This window comes from Ranitomeya imitator, chromosome 4, assembly GCF_032444005.1.
Source record: "Ranitomeya imitator isolate aRanImi1 chromosome 4, aRanImi1.pri, whole genome shotgun sequence".
Classification (NCBI taxonomy): Eukaryota; Metazoa; Chordata; class Amphibia; order Anura; family Dendrobatidae; genus Ranitomeya; species Ranitomeya imitator.
Genome location: NC_091285.1, coordinates 372,560,287 through 372,576,544, shown reverse-complemented (window position 1 = coordinate 372,576,544; position 16,258 = coordinate 372,560,287). Strand labels below are relative to the sequence as shown.

Sequence of the window (16,258 nt, the reverse complement as noted above, 5' to 3'; positions counted from 1 at the left end):
TCAGCCGAGCCAGAAGAACACATAGAGAGCGAAGTCAAGGGTTCTTGTGTAATGGAGATTCCAAAGCAACAGATGTCAGCCAAATTAATGTGTATGGAGTAGAGTTGAGCGACCTTGACCTTTTTAGAGTCGAGCCGGGTTTTGCGAAACCCGACTATGTCCAAAGTCGGGTCGAGTGAAATCGGCCGATTATGACGTAAAGTCGGGATCGACCGAAACACGAAACCCAATGCAAGTCAATGGGGCAGCATAGTCGGCAGTGAGTGGGGGCCAGGAAAACACCTAGAGTGGCCATTTTAATGTCAAAACCATCCATTCTTCTTAATGAAGCTTGTCAAGCGTAATTTACCTTATAATAATTGGAAGGCATTTGAAATTGGGGGTCATTTGGCTAAAGTTGTGGGGGGTAGGGCTGGTTCAAGTAATTAGTGGGCCCAGGAAATCTGGACCACGTCACGGCAGTGGAGCAGGGAGAGGTAAGTATTTCAACTTTGCAAGTGCTGTGAACCTGAGCAAGCAGGGGGGGCCCACTCGTTGGCATTGGCACTGGCACAGGGCCCCTCAAAGTACAGCGGTGTGTTTGCACGGCGGGGGCGCCTCCCACCGGCAGCAACACTTTTGCGTACTATGAGAGGCCCTGTGCCAGTGACGTCGCCAACTAGTATTCCTCCCCCCACCTGATGAAGGAACCTGCACTTTCATCTGCACCTTCCTCTTTGTCCCCGTGTAAGGTGGTATGGTATGCGGGAAGAGCAACCTGACTTTCAGCAGGGTCACAATGTTGTTGTGTAGCGTGCACGGGGAATGTTGCGTTATGGGTCAATGTACCAGCAGACTCATCTATCACTGGCTGGGCAATGGGCACGATGAAGTGGAAACACAGATATAGGCCCAAAGAAGAAAGTGGGCTAAATGCAGTTCAAAATTGGTAACACAGGAATAACCAGGGGGCATTGCAGTGGAGGACAACTGGAATGAGAGGCTGACACAGAGAGTAGGGCCAAATCAGTAAGTAGTCGAAATGCAGTTCAAAATTGGCAACCGTAGTAAACAGGCGGCACAGCTTTGTTCAGTGGAGGAGAACAGCAAGGAGTGGCAGACACCGATAGTAGGCCCCAAACCAACTAGTACGCCAAATGCAGTTGTTCCATTTAACCACAATTTAATGAGAGCCTGAAGATAGAAGCTCAGGAAAGGCAACCTGGGGAACACCTTGGAGTGTAACACACCATCTCTCTCCACCCCATACCCATTTTGTATGGCCTAATGCAGTGTACTTTTCTACAACTACTAAACGAGAGTCGGAAGACCGAAGCAATGGCAAGGAAACCTGGGGAACACCTTAGAGTGTAACACACCCTCTCTCTACACCCCATACCCAATTTGAAGGCCTAATGCAGTGTAGTTTCCAAGAACTACTAAACGAGAGCCGGAAGATCGAAGCTCAGGAAAGGCAACCTGGGGAACACCTTGGAGTGTAACACACCCTCTCGCTACACCCCATACCCAATTTGAAGGCCTAATGCAGCGTAGTTTCCAACAACTACTAAACGAGAGCCGGAAGATCGAAGCTCAGGAAAGGCAACCTGGGGAACACCTTGGAGTGTAACAAACCCTCTCTCTACACCCCATACCCAATTTGTAGGCCTAATGCAGCGTAGTTTCCGACAACTACTAAACGAGAGCATGAAGATCGAAGCTCAGGAAAGGCAACCTGGGGAACACCTTGGAGTGTAACACACCCTCTCTCTACGCCCCATACCCAATTTGTAGGCCTAATGCAGCGTAGTTTCCGACAACTACTAAACGAGAGCCGGAATATCGAAGCTCAGGAAAGGCAACCTGGGGAACACCTTGGAGTGTAACACACCCTCTCTCTACACCCCATACCCAATTTGAAGGCCTAATGCAGTGTAGTTTCCAAGAACTACTAAACGAGAGCCGGAAGATCGAAGCTCAGGAAAGGCAACCTGGGGAACACCTTGGAGTGTAACACACCCTCTCGCTACACCCCATACCCAATTTGAAGGCCTAATGCAGCGTAGTTTCCAACAACTACTAAACGAGAGCCGGAAGATCGAAGCTCAGGAAAGGCAACCTGGGGAACACCTTGGAGTGGAACACACCATCTCTCTACACCCCATACCCAATTTGAAGGCCTAATGCAGAGTAGTTTCCAAGAACTACTAAACGAGAGCCGGAAGATCGAAGCTCAGGAAAGGCAACCTGGGGAACACCTTGGAGTGTAACACAACGTCTCTCTACACGACGGAAGGGCTGATTCTTAGGAAGGAAGGCTGTTGGAAATAAGCATTGCGCGTCCGAGGGTGATTATATTCTTATTAGGTATATACTCACCCTCGGACGCGCCCTGCTTCTTTATTTGGAATGAATGTTTATTTGCAATGTGGTGTTGACTTTCTCTATTATTTTGGTAATTAATGATTTTATTATTTTCATTATTTTGCATCTTCTCGGCAATAATATAAAGAAGACGCGACAGGACAACACTCGGTGGATGCCATATGTGTGTTTTCAATTTAAAAAAACTTTCAGTTAACTACTTGCAGGAGAAAGTAATTGTAGCTGGTGGCCATTTTTAGTACTGTACCAGATTAGAGTTGTGTGTTTGTTTTTAATGTTAAAATGTCTGCATTTGATATCTCACCAGTATTTTCTTTTTTATAAGCAAAATACTTATTTTTATATTTTCTGATGTTGGTTCCAGGGGTACACGGCCAGCAGTGCCCTGGTCAGTGTAGTAGTAGTTGAAAGAATGGACCGCAGACAGGCATCGAAGGCCTAAAATAATAACACATGGCTGTAGGCAATTTTAAATTGGTTCCAGGGGTACACGGGCAGCAGTGACCTGGTCAGTGTAGTAGTAGTTGAAAGAATGGACCGCAGACAGGCATCGAAGGCCTAAAATAAAAAAATTGGGCTGGCTGTAGGCACTTTTAAATTGGTTCCAGGGGTACACGGGCAGCAGTGGTCTGGTCAGTGGAAGTCTAGTGGAAGGAGTGACCGCAGACAGGCTTCCAAGGCCTAACATAACAAACTTGGGCTGGCTGTAGGCACTTTTAAATTGGTTCCAGGGTAACACGGCCAGCAGTGGCCTGGTCAGTGTAGTAGTTGTAGAAAGAAGGGACCGCAGACAGGCTTCGAAGGCCTAACATAACAAAAATGTCAAAACAATGGTATTGTCAGTGCCAGGCATTGAAGGATGTCAGCGGCTAGACTACACATTGGTGAAGCTGTGAGAGATAATTTTGCTAGTGGTAGAGCACTGTTTGAGCTGGGGGGGGGAACTGTCTTGTGGCCGGCGGTACAGGCACAGGGCCCCTCATATTACAACGGTGTGTCTGACGTTGGGTGCGCACCACCACCGCCAGAGACACTTTATTGTACTATGAGGGACCCAGTGGCAGTGCCGTCGACCAAAAGCGGCCACACCCACCTCTTCAGACAAACAGCACTCTCAAGGGTCCAAGCGCAAAGTGGCGATAGCACGGCCCCGTGTGGGGAGTTTGGCCATTTCGTGAGGTGGAAACATGTCGTATGCTGGACAATCAGGTGAAGAAAATTACGAGATTGGAAAAGTCATTCAGAATAGTCCACAGGCAAGACCTTTTCATAGGAAAGCTAGGTGTCAGCCGGGCAGGGTGGGGCAAAAGATTTTGAAATCCAGTTGTGGTTCATTTTAATGAAGGTTAGATCATCTACATTTTGGGTAGCCAGACGAGTCCTTTTTTCTGTTAGTATTGAACCTGCAGCACTGAATACTCTTTCTGATAGGACACTAGCTGCCGGGCAAGCAAGCTCCTGCAATGCATATTCTGCCAATTCTGGCCAGGTGTCTAATTTGGATGCCCAGTAATCAAATGGGAATGACGGTTGAGGGAGAACGTCGATAAGGGATGAAAAATAGTTTGTAACCATACTGGACAAATGTTGTCTCCTGTCACTTTGAATTGATGCTGCAGTACCTGTCCTGTCTGCGGTCATAGAAAAATCACTCCACAACCTGGTCAGAAAACCCCTCTGTCCAACGCCACTTCTGATTTCTGCCCCTCTAACACCTCTGGTCTGCTGGCCCCTGGAGCTCGTGTGAGAACGATCACGGGCGCTGTGTGCAGGGAATGCCAGAAGCAAACGGTCAACAAGAGTTGATTGTTTTGTTGCTAATATTAGTTCCAAGTTCTCATGTGGCATAATATTTTGCAATTTGCCTTTATAGCGAGGATCAAGGAGGCAGGCCAACCAGTAATCGTCATCGTTCATCATTTTTGTAATGCGTGTGTCCCTTTTGAGGATACGCAAGGCATAATCCGCCATGTGGGCCAAAGTTCCCGTTGTCAAATCTGCGGTTGTGCTTGGTTGAGGGGCAGTTGCAGGCAAATCTACGTCACTTGTGTCCCTCAAAAAACCAGAACCCGGCCTTGCCACGCCACCAATTTCCCGTGCCCCCGGGAAAGCTTCCTCATTAAAAATATACTCATCCCCATCATCCTCCTCATCCTCCACCTCCTCTTCGCCCGGTACCTCGTCATGTACACTGCCCTGACCAGACAATCGCTGACTGTCATCAAGGCTTTCCTCTTCCTCTGGTGCAGACGCCTGATCCTTTATGTGCGTCAAACTTTGCATCAGCAGACGCATTAGGGGGATGCTCATGCTTATTATGGCGTTGTCTGCACTAACCAGCCGTGTGCATTCCTCAAAACACTGAAGGACTTGACACATGTCTTGAATCTTCGACCACTGCACACCTGACAACTCCATGTCTGCCATCCTACTGCCTGCCCGTGTATGTGTATCCTCCCACAAAAACATAACAGCCCGCCTCTGTTCGCACAGTCTCTGAAGCATGTGCAGTGTTGAGTTCCACCTTGTTGCAACGTCTATGATTAGGCGATGCTGGGGAAGGTTCAAAGAACGCTGATAGGTCTGCATACGGCTGGAGTGTACAGGCGAACGGCGGATATGTGCGCAAAGTCCACGCACTTTGAGGAGCAGGTCGGATAACCCCGGATAACTTTTCAGGAAGCACTGCACCACCAGGTTTAAGGTGTGAGCCAGGCAAGGAATGTGTTTCAGTTGGGAAAGGGAGATGGCAGCCATGAAATTCCTTCCGTTATCACTCACTACCTTGCCTGCCTCAAGATCTACAGTGCCCAGCCACGACTGCGTTTCTTGCTGCAAGAACTCGGACAGAACTTCCGCGGTGTGTCTATTGTCGCCCAAACACTTCATAGCCAATACAGCCTGCTGACGTATGCCAGTAGCTGCCCCATAATGGGAGACCTGGTGTGCAACAGTGGCAGGTGCGGATGGAGTGTTTGTGCGACTGCGGTCTGTGGACGAGCTCTTGCTTCTGCAGGAGGACGAGGAGGAGGAGGAGGAGGGGGTGCGAACGGCTACAGACAACTGTTTACTAGACCGTGGGCTAGGCAGAACTGTCCCAAACTTGCTGTCCCCTGTGGACCCTGAATCCACCACATTTACCCAGTGTGCCGTGATGGACACGTAACGTCCCTGGCCATGCCTACTGGTCCATGCATCTGTTGTCAGGTGCACCTTTGTGCTCACAGATTGCCTGAGTGCATGGACGATGCGCTCTTTAACATGCTGGTGGAGGGCTGGGATGGCTTTTCTGGAAAAAAAGTGTCGACTGGGTAGCTCGTAGCGTGGTACAGCGTAGTCCATCAGGTCTTTGAAAGCTTCGCTTTCAACTAACCGGTAGGGCATCATCTCTAACGAGATTAGTCTAGCTATGTGGGCGTTCAAACCCTGTGTACGCGGATGCGAGGCTAAGTATTTCCTTTTTCTAACCATAGTCTCATGTAGGGTGAGCTGGACTGGAGAGCTGGAGATCGTGGAACTAGCGGGGGTGCCGGTGGACATGGCAGACTGAGAGACGGTGGGAGATGGTATTGTTGCCGCCGGTGCCCTAGATGCAGTGTTTCCTACTACGAAACTGGTGATTCCCTGACCCTGACTGCTTTGGCCTGGCAAAGATACCTGCACAGATACAGCAGGTGGTGCGCTAAATGGTGGTCCTACACTGCCGGAAGGGATGTTGCGTTGATGACTAGCTTCATTGGCCGAGGGTGCAACAACCTTAAGGGACGTTTGGTAGTTAGTCCAAGCTTTCAAATGCATGGTGGTTAAATGTCTATGCATGCAACTAGTATTGAGACTTTTCAGATTCTGACCTCTGCTTAAGGAAGTAGAACATTTTTGACAGATGACTTTGCGCTGATCAATTGGATGTTGTTTAAAAAAATGCCAGACTGCACTCTTTCTAGCATCGGATACCTTTTCAGGCATTGCAGACTGAGCTTTAACCGGATGGCCACGCTGTCCTCCACCAGGTTTTGGCTTTGCCACGCGTTTTGGGCAAGATACGGGCCCGGCAGATGGAACCTGTGGCGATGTTGATGCCTGCTGCGGCCCCTCCTCCTCCTCTGCTTCAGAACTGCTGCCGCCTGCACCCTGTTCCCCCAATGGCTGCCAATCGGGGTCAAGAACTGGGTCATCTAATAACTCTTCTTGTACCTCCTGCGCAACTTCGTCTGTGTCACCGTGTCGTTCGGTGGTATAGCGTTCGTGATGGGGCAACATAGTCTCATCAGGGTCTGATTCTTGATCAGCACCCTGCGAGGGCAATGTTGTGGTCTGAGTCAAAGGACCAGCATAGTAGTCTGGCTGTGGCTGTGCGTCAGTGCACTCCATGTCAGATTCAATTTGTAATGGGCATGGACTGTTAACTGCTTCACTTTCTAAGCCAGGGACGGTATGTGTAAAGAGCTCCATGGAGTAACCCGTTGTGTCGCCTGCTGCATTCTTCTCTGTTGTTGTTTTTGCTGAAGAGGACAAGGAAGTGACTTGTCCCTGACCGTGAACATCCACTAACGACGCGCTGCTTTTACTTTTACCAGTTTCACGAGATGAGGCAAAAGAGCTAGAGGCTGAGTCAGCAAGATAAGCCAAAACTTGCTCTTGCTGCTCCGGCTTTAAAAGCGGTTTTCCTAATCCCAGAAAAGGGAGCGTTCGAGGCCTTGTGTAGCCGGACGACGAACCTGGCTCCACAGCTCCAGACTTAGGTGCAATATTTTTTCCCCCACGACCACCTGATGCTCCACCACTACCACTACCCTCATTACCAGCTGACAATGAACGCCCCCGGCCACGACCTCTTCCACTAGACTTCCTCATTGTTTTAAAAACGTAACCAAACTAACGTTATTTGTTGCAGTCACACAACTTACACGGTGAGCTATAACTTCAGTATGATTTAGCTACCCCTTTACAGGTTGGTGAGACCACAGCGAAAATCAGGCCCAATGTTACACACTCTTTTTTTGGTGGCTGCAAATTAGAGAGATGCCCCACACGCAGGACTGTCACTGAAGCACAAATGTTAATATTAATGTCACACTATTATTTTTTTTTTATTTTTATTTTTTTCAGGAACACTTTAGAAACCCCCCAAAAAAAAAAAAATAGATTTTTGCAGGGAGAATTTAGAAAACAAATGTAACAAACTATATGCTTTCTATGGGCCACTGAGTGAGAGATGACGCACACAGGAATCAGGAGTGGCACACAAGCCCAGAGGCCAATATTTTTCTACCAATGATTGATGGAGTTATTTTCTCTGGTAGATTTTGGAACCCAAATCAAGGAAAAAAAATGTAGGCTTTCTATGGACCACAATTGGAGAGAGAGAGAGAGAGAGATGGCACACCCAGGAGTCAAGACTGGCACACAAGCAGAAAGGCCAATATTAATCTCCCACTGTTTTTTTTGGTTGTTTTTTTTTTTTTTTTTTTCAGGGAGACTTTAGAAAAAAAAATAATAAAAAAAATATGATTTTATCAGGAAGAATTTAGAAACCAAATAAAATAAAATGATTTTTTCAGGGAGAATTTATAAAACAAATAAAAACAAAAATAGGCGTTCTATGGCCCACTGACTGAGAGATGACGCACACAGGAGTCAGGAGTGGCACACAAACCCAGAGGCCAATATTTTTCTACCAATGATTGATGTAGTTATTTTCTCTGGTAGATTTTAGAACCCAAATCAAGGAAAAAAAATATAGGCTTTCTATGGACCACAATTGGAGAGAGAGAGAGAGAGAGAGAGAGAGAGAGAGAGAGAGAGAGAGATGGCACACCCAGGAGTCAAGACTGGCACACAAGCAGAAAGGCCAATATTAATCTCCCACTGTTTTTTTTGGTTGTTTTTTTTTTTTTTTTTTTCAGGGAGACTTTAGAAAAAAAAATAATAAAAAAAATATGATTTTATCAGGAAGAATTTAGAAACCAAATAAAATAAAATGATTTTTTCAGGGAGAATTTATAAAACAAATAAAACCAAAAATAGGCGTTCTATGGCCCACTGACTGAGAGATGACGCACCCAGGAGTCAAGACTGGCACACAAGCAGAAAGGCCAATATTAATCTCCCACTGTTTTTTTTGGTTGTTTTTTTTTTTTTTTTTTCAGGGAGACTTTAGAAAAAAAAATAATAAAAAAAATATGATTTTATCAGGAAGAATTTAGAAACCAAATAAAATAAAATGATTTTTTCAGGGAGAATTTATAAAACAAATAAAACCAAAAATAGGCGTTCTATGGCCCACTGACTGAGAGATGACGCACCCAGGAGTCAAGACTGGCACACAAGCAGAAAGGCCAATATTAATCTCCCACTGTTTTTTTTGGTTGTTTTTTTTTTTTTTTTTTCAGGGAGACTTTAGAAAAAAAAATAATAAAAAAAATATGATTTTATCAGGAAGAATTTAGAAACCAAATAAAATAAAATGATTTTTTCAGGGAGAATTTATAAAACAAATAAAACCAAAAATAGGCGTTCTATGGCCCACTGACTGAGAGATGACGCACCCAGGAGTCAAGACTGGCACACAAGCAGAAAGGCCAATATTAATCTCCCACTGTTTTTTTTTTTTTTTTTCAGGGAGACTTTAGAAAAAAAAATAATAAAAAAAATATGATTTTATCAGGAAGAATTTAGAAACCAAATAAAATAAAATGATTTTTTCAGGGAGAATTTAGAAAACAAATAAAACCAAAAATAGGCGTTCTATGGCCCACTGACTGAGAGATGACGCACACAGGAGTCAGGAGTGGCACACAAACCCAGAGGCCAATATTTTTCTACCAATGATTGATGTAGTTATTTTCTCTGGTAGATTTTAGAACCCAAATCAAGGAAAAAAAATATAGGCTTTCTATGGACCACAATTGGAGAGAGAGAGAGAGAGAGAGAGAGAGAGAGAGAGATGGCACACCCAGGAGTCAAGACTGGCACACAAGCAGAAAGGCCAATATTAATCTCCCACTGTTTTTTTGGTTGTTTTTTTTTTTTTTTTTTCAGGGAGACTTTAGAAATAAAAATAATAAAAAAAATATGATTTTATCAGGAAGAATTTAGAAACCAAATAAAATAAAATGATTTTTTCAGGGAGAATTTAGAAAACAAATAAAACCAAAAATATGCGTTCTATGGCCCACTGACTGAGAGAGAGAGAGAGATGGAACGCTTAGTACTGGCACACAAGCCCAAAGGGCAATATTAATCTCCCTTTTTTTTTCCAGGGAGAATTTCTGAAACCCCAAAAAAAAATAAAATAGGCTTTCTATGGCCCACTATTTGTGAGAGAGATGGGACGCTCAGGACTGGCACAGATGGCACGCTCAGGACTGGCACAGAAGCCCAGAGGCCAATATTAATCTCCCTTTTTTTCTGGGAGAATTTATAAAACCAAAAAAATATTTAAATAGGCTTTCTATGGCCCACTATTTGTGAGAGAGATGGCACGCTCAGGACTGGCACAGATGGCACGCTCACAACTGGCACACAAGCCCAGAGGCCAATATTAATCTCCCTTTTTTCAGGGAGAATTTCTAAAACCCAAAAAAAAAATAAAATAGGCTTTCTATGGCCCACTATTTGTGAGAGAGATGGGACGCTCAGGACTGGCACAGATGGCACGCTCAGGACTGGCACAGAAGCCCAGAGGCCAATATTAATCTCCCTTTTTTTCTGGGAGAATTTATAAAACCAAAAAAATATTTAAATAGGCTTTCTATGGCCCACTATTTGTGAGAGAGATGGCACGCTCAGGACTGGCACAGATGGCACGCTCACAACTGGCACACAAGCCCAGAGGCCAATATTAATCTCCCTTTTTTCAGGGAAAATTGATAAAACAAAAAAAAAAATTAAATAGGCTTTCTATGGCCCACTATTTGTGAGAGAGATGGCACGCTCAGGGCTGGCTGGCACAGATGGCACGCTCAGGACTGGCACACAAGCCCAGAGGCCAATATTAATCTCCCTTTTTTTCTGGGAGAATTTATAAAACCAAAAAAATATTTAAATAGGCTTTCTATGGCCCACTATTTGTGAGAGAGATGGCACGCTCAGGACTGGCACAGATGGCACGCTCACAACTGGCACACAAGCCCAGAGGCCAATATTAATCTCCCTTTTTTCAGGGAAAATTTATAAAACAAAAAAAAAAATTAAATAGGCTTTCTATGGCCCACTATTTGTGAGAGAGATGGCACGCTCAGGGCTGGCTGGCACAGATGGCACGCTCAGGACTGGCACACAAGCCCAGAGGCCAATATTAATCTCCCTTTTTTTCTGGGAGAATTTATAAAACCAAAAAAATATTTAAATAGGCTTTCTATGGCCCACTATTTGTGAGAGAGATGGCACGCTCAGGACTGGCACAGATGGCACGCTCACAACTGGCACACAAGCCCAGAGGCCAATATTAATCTCCCTTTTTTCAGGGAAAATTTATAAAACAAAAAAAAAAATTAAATAGGCTTTCTATGGCCCACTATTTGTGAGAGAGATGGCACGCTCAGGGCTGGCACAGATGGCACGCTCAGGACTGGCACACAAGCCCAGAGGCCAATATTAATCTCCCTTTTTTTCAGGGAGAATTTATAAAACCAAAAAAAAAAATAAATAGGCTTTCTATGGCCCACTATTTGTGAGAGAGATGGCACACTCAGGACTGGCACACAAGCCCAAAGGCCAATATTAATCTCCCACTGTATTTTTATCAGGGAGAATTTATACACCCCACAAAAAAAAATACAGAAAAATGAAAAGGCTTTCTATGGCCCACTATGTGAGAGAGATGGCACACACAGGGATGGCACTCTAGCAGAAATGCCAAATTGCCAATCTTAATCTCCCACCAAAAAAAAAAAAAAAAAAAAAACAGGGAATGTCCTACAATTACTATCTCCCTGCCTGCAGTAATCTCAGCCAGGTATGGCAGGCAGCTACTATCTCCCTGCCTGCAGTAATCTCAGCCAGGTATGGCAGGCAGCAATAAGGAGTGGACTGATGCACAAATGAAATAAAAAGTGTGGACAAACAAAAAAGATAGCTGTGCAGAAAGGAAGGAACAAGAGGATTTGTGCTTTGAAAAAAGCAGTTGGTTTGCACAGCGGCGTACACACAGCAATGCAGCTATCAGGGAGCCTTCTAGGGCAGCCCAATGAGCTACAGCGCTGAGGGGAAAAAAAAAAAAAAAAAAACTTCCACTGTCCCTGCACACCGAGGGTGGTGTTGGACAGTGCAAATCGCTGCAGCACAAGCGGTTTTGTGGTTAATGGACCCTGCCTAACGCTATCCCTGCTTCTGACAAAGCGGCAGCAACCTCTCCCTAAGCTCAGATCAGCAGCAGTAAGATGGCGGTCGGCGGGAACGCCTCTTTATAGCCCCTGTGACGTCGCAGACAGCAAGCCAATCACTGCAATGCCCTTCTCTAAGATGGTGGGGACCAGGACCTATGTCATCACGCTGCCCACACTCTGCGTTTACCTTCATTGGCTGAGAAATGGCGCTTTTCGCGTCATTGAAACGCGACTTTGGCGCGAAAGTCGCGTACCGCATGGCCGACCCCGCACAGGGGTCGGATCGGGTTTCATGAAACCCCGACTTAGCCAAAAGTCGGCGACTTTTGAAAATGTTCGACCCGTTTCGCTCAACCCTAGTATGGAGGTCTTGAAGTATTTTTTTTCCACCTCTATAATCACTCATGCTACAATGAGAATGAGCTCTATACATTAATCTCTATGTATTACACAAAACTAATTCATAATTTGCATCATCATTTTTACTGTTATAAACTTTTGGTACTTTCAATAAAAGTGAACTGCTTCTCTCATACAGTATTTTAGCACTTATTTACTACTCCAGTATTATCTGCATTTATTCTCTATTTTAATTCCCATTGAAACAGACAATGGAATTGTCCTGAAAACTATCACCATTTACAATCAAGAAACTGAAACAATGGAGGAAGTTATTCTTGAAGAACTTCAGGTGTTTAAGGTAACCTGACCCTGATAACTAATATTATTGCAAGATTTGAGCTTTTGTTCTATAATTTTTACTTTAATACTACATCATTTTCACGAATCATAGGTCTGTTTTCCTTGCTTTGATGGACTGTGACCTTGTGAAAATGAGAAAAACAGATTTAGGAAATATTATATTAGTTTTAGTGGAAATCAAAAACACTTCCAAGTCTAGTCTATGTGTGTCCAGAGAACTGAGGTATTTCAGCCATGTTCTCATTGTTTTAAAGCTTATGCTCATGGAATATCTTCCACATTGTACCATACTATACCTAGAAAAAATCCATACAATATAAGCATTATGGCTAAGTATTGTGGCATTTGTATTATCCTTTTGTTTTGTTGTTTTCAGATTCCGGAGCCTATTCTTGAAATGGCGATTTCAGCAAAAAGAGTAAGTCTTATAAAACATAAGTGGATATTGTAGGGGTTCCACTCACTCAGCTGCAACGGCTGACACTCAGGAGGCATGTTCCTTTAAAGTTCACTGGGTTTATTGCTTCATAAACCATATGGCAAAACAACAGAAAGCAAATAGCCTTTGGTTCAGGCAAAGAAAAACAAGTGTCCAGTTCATCCGGCTCAGTCCTGAAGCCGTAACACACTCAGGAGAGTTTCACCTCCACACATATCTGCTGTGTAAAGCATTAGCCAGTCTTATATAGAGCTAACCACACCCAGTAACCCATCACATGATTAGCCCTGTGTTCTGACATCACCACAGGTCCTGAAATACATATATATACACAAGATTATGTGCAAGAAAGAAATACTCCGGGCTACATTATAGCAACAAGGCACTTATGTGGCACATACCTCCCATCGACTACACACCCTTTAGCCATGCTACATACCTCCCCCCTCTGCCTAAAGCCGTGGGGCTTGGCACTTTCCCCCACTAAACAAGGGATTCTTGATAGGGCATCCGCATTACCGTGCAGCTTTCCGGCCCTATGTTCCACATGGAAACTGAAGTCCTGCAGGGCTAAGAACCAACGGGTGACTCTAGCATTTCTACCCTTTGTTTCCCTCATCCACCTAAGTGGGGCATGGTCGGATATCAGTCTAAATTTACGTCCCAGCAGATAGTACCGTAATGTGTCCACTGCCCATTTTATGGCCAAGCACTCCTTCTCAATGACTGAGTAGTTCTTTTCAGATGAGGACAGCTTCCTACTCAGATAGAGAACAGGATGCTCCTCCCCATGTAGTTCTTGGGAAAGGACTGCTCCCACCCCAACATCTGAGGCATCTGTCTGAAGAATAAACTCTTTCTTGAAGTTTGGGGCCATCAGAACGGGTTGCTTACATAAAGCCTCTTTCATTTCTTGGAAGGCTGAATCTGTTTCTTCGGACCACTTAACCATTACTGATTTTGTCCCTTTTAGCAGGTCAGTCAGAGGCGCAGCCATCGTGGCGAAGTTTGGGATGAACCTCCTGTAATATCCCACGATTCCCAGGAAGGCTTTAACTTGCTTCTTGGAAACTGGTTTTGGCCATGTTTGAATTGCCTCCACTTTACTGATTTGGGGTTTTATTTCTCCATGACCCACTAGGTATCCAAGGTACTTAGCTTCTTCTTTACCCAAGGCACACTTCTTCGGGTTTATTGTAAATCCGGCCTCTCTTATAGCATCAAACACCGCTTGGACTTTCTCCAGATGAGTCTCCCAGTCCGGGCTAAAGATAACGATATCATCTAGGTACGCAGCAGCGTAGGCCTTATGGGGTGCAAGGACTCTATCCATAGCCCTCTGGAAGGTCGCCGGAGCTCCCTGTAGGCCAAACGGCATCCGGACATACTGGAAGCATCCATCAGGTGTCGAAAAGGCCATCTTCTCCTTGGCTTCCTGTGCCATGGGGATCTGCCAATACCCCTTTGTCAAATCCAAGGTAGATATATATCTGGCATGCCCAAGCCTTTCGATGAGCTCATCAACGCGGGGCATGGGATAAGCGTCAAACTTGGAGACCTCATTCAGCTTCCGATAGTCGTTGCAAAACCTCCACTCTCCATCAGGTTTTGGGACCAGGACAATTGGGCTCGACCAACCGCTCTTGGATTCCTCAATGACTCCAAGCTTCAACATACGCTTCACTTCCTTGGAGATAACTTCTCGACGAGCCTCAGGAATACGATAGGGCTTCACGTTCACCCGCACATGTGGCTCTGTCAGAACCTCGTGCTCTATGACCTTCGTGTGTCCTGGCAACTCTGAAAACAGGTCCCTGTTTTTCTGGAGTAACTCCCGGCACTGCCGTTTCTGGGTCTTCGATAGCGTCTCTGCTATAGTAACCGCTCCAACCTCACCTTCTGGGTTGCTTAACAACGATGGAGTTACTGTCGGCTCTCTCTCTTGCCACGGCTTGATGAGGTTGACATGGTAAACTTGGAATGGTTTCCGTCTTCCTGGTTGGTGAATTTTATAATTTACCTCACCAAGTTTCTCGACAACCTCATATGGCCCTTGCCATTTGGCCAAGAACTTGCTTTCCACCGTCGGAACTAACACAAGAACTCGGTCTCCCGGATTGAACTGCCTCACTCTTGCAGAACGGTTGTAGACCCTGGCCTGAGCTTCTTGTGCCTGGAGAAGGTGATCTTTCACGATAGGCATCACCTTTGCAATCCTCTGCTGCATCAGGGCCACATGCTCAATGACGCTTCTGTGGGGCGTGACTTCGGCTTCCCAGGTTTCCTTGGCTATATCCAGGAGTCCTCGTGGATGTCGGCCATATAGAAGCTCAAACGGTAAGAACCCTGTGGAGGCCTGTGGAACTTCACGAATGGAAAACATCAGATAGGGTAAGAGACAATCCCAGTCTCTACCGTCTTTCTCTATAGCTTCTCAGCATGCTCTTCAGTAGTGTTGAGCGATACCTTCCGATATCGGAAAGTATCGGTATCGGTTTGGATCGGCCGATATTCAAAAAATATCGGATATCGCCGATACCGATACCCGATCCCAATGCAAGTCAATGGGACCAAAATATCGGAATTAAAATAAACCCTTTCTTTCCTTGTAGGTTCATTCTACATGAAGGAAAACAACTAAGAATAATGTAGGATGTATTGGGGGAGGTGGCGGAGACATTAAAGGCAATGAGGATTAGCCCAATCAAATAGAATAGCATGATTTTTTTTTTTTTTAAAGACGTTCGGATTGAAAAAGATATTGACTATGTAAATTTTTTTTTATTTTGTCAGATATTGATGTTTCACTATTCCACGACCTTCCCCTTCTTTTTTTTCCTTTTCCCACACTTTCATCTTCATCATCATCACCAGCATCTTTGACATCAACTTCTTCACCTTATTCATCTTCTTCTTCATCTTCTACCTATTTTTTTTTTTATTACATTCTTCATATTCATTTTCTTCAACTATTATTATTCTTCCTATTCTACATATTCTTTTTATTCCACTGTTATTATTCTTCCTATTCTACGTCTTCATCATATTCTCATTTGTGACAGGCATTCCCGTAGTTGTTATCTATAAAAGTTGGAAGATTACACCTTCCGTTCTGCCAGTCACAAAAGTTACATTTGTCCGCGTTCAGTTTGGCCTGCAGCATCAGGCTTTATCCAGGGGCACCACGAGGAGGAACGGACTCACCCCCATACACTGCTTAGTCTTCTTCTGCATATAATTTAGATAATATCTTTTGCTCTGATATTAAGTGTTATGCTTAATGTTCTTCTGCTCTTTGTTCTGCAGCCTCTTGTTCTTCTGCTTCTCGGTCTTCCATGTCGTCATCTCCGCCGTCGTCGTCTCCGCCGTCGTCGTCTCCGCCGTCGTCGTCTCCGCCGTCGTCGTCATCGGGGTGATCTTCCGG

The 16,258-nt window shown here is 45.0% G+C and overlaps 1 protein-coding gene across 2 annotated transcripts in view; it reads left to right on the top strand.

The window, feature by feature from the left end:
• The window catches only part of SEMA3E (semaphorin 3E), a 392,121-nt gene that overhangs the window by 325,242 nt on the left and 50,621 nt on the right, over positions 1 to 16,258 (top strand). For both annotated transcript variants that reach the window (XM_069765160.1, XM_069765161.1), the window contains exons 12-13: positions 12,302 to 12,393; positions 12,772 to 12,813. In XM_069765160.1, coding sequence (XP_069621261.1) covers positions 12,302 to 12,393; positions 12,772 to 12,813 — 134 coding nt within the window. The remainder of the gene's footprint in view (positions 1 to 12,301; positions 12,394 to 12,771; positions 12,814 to 16,258) is intronic.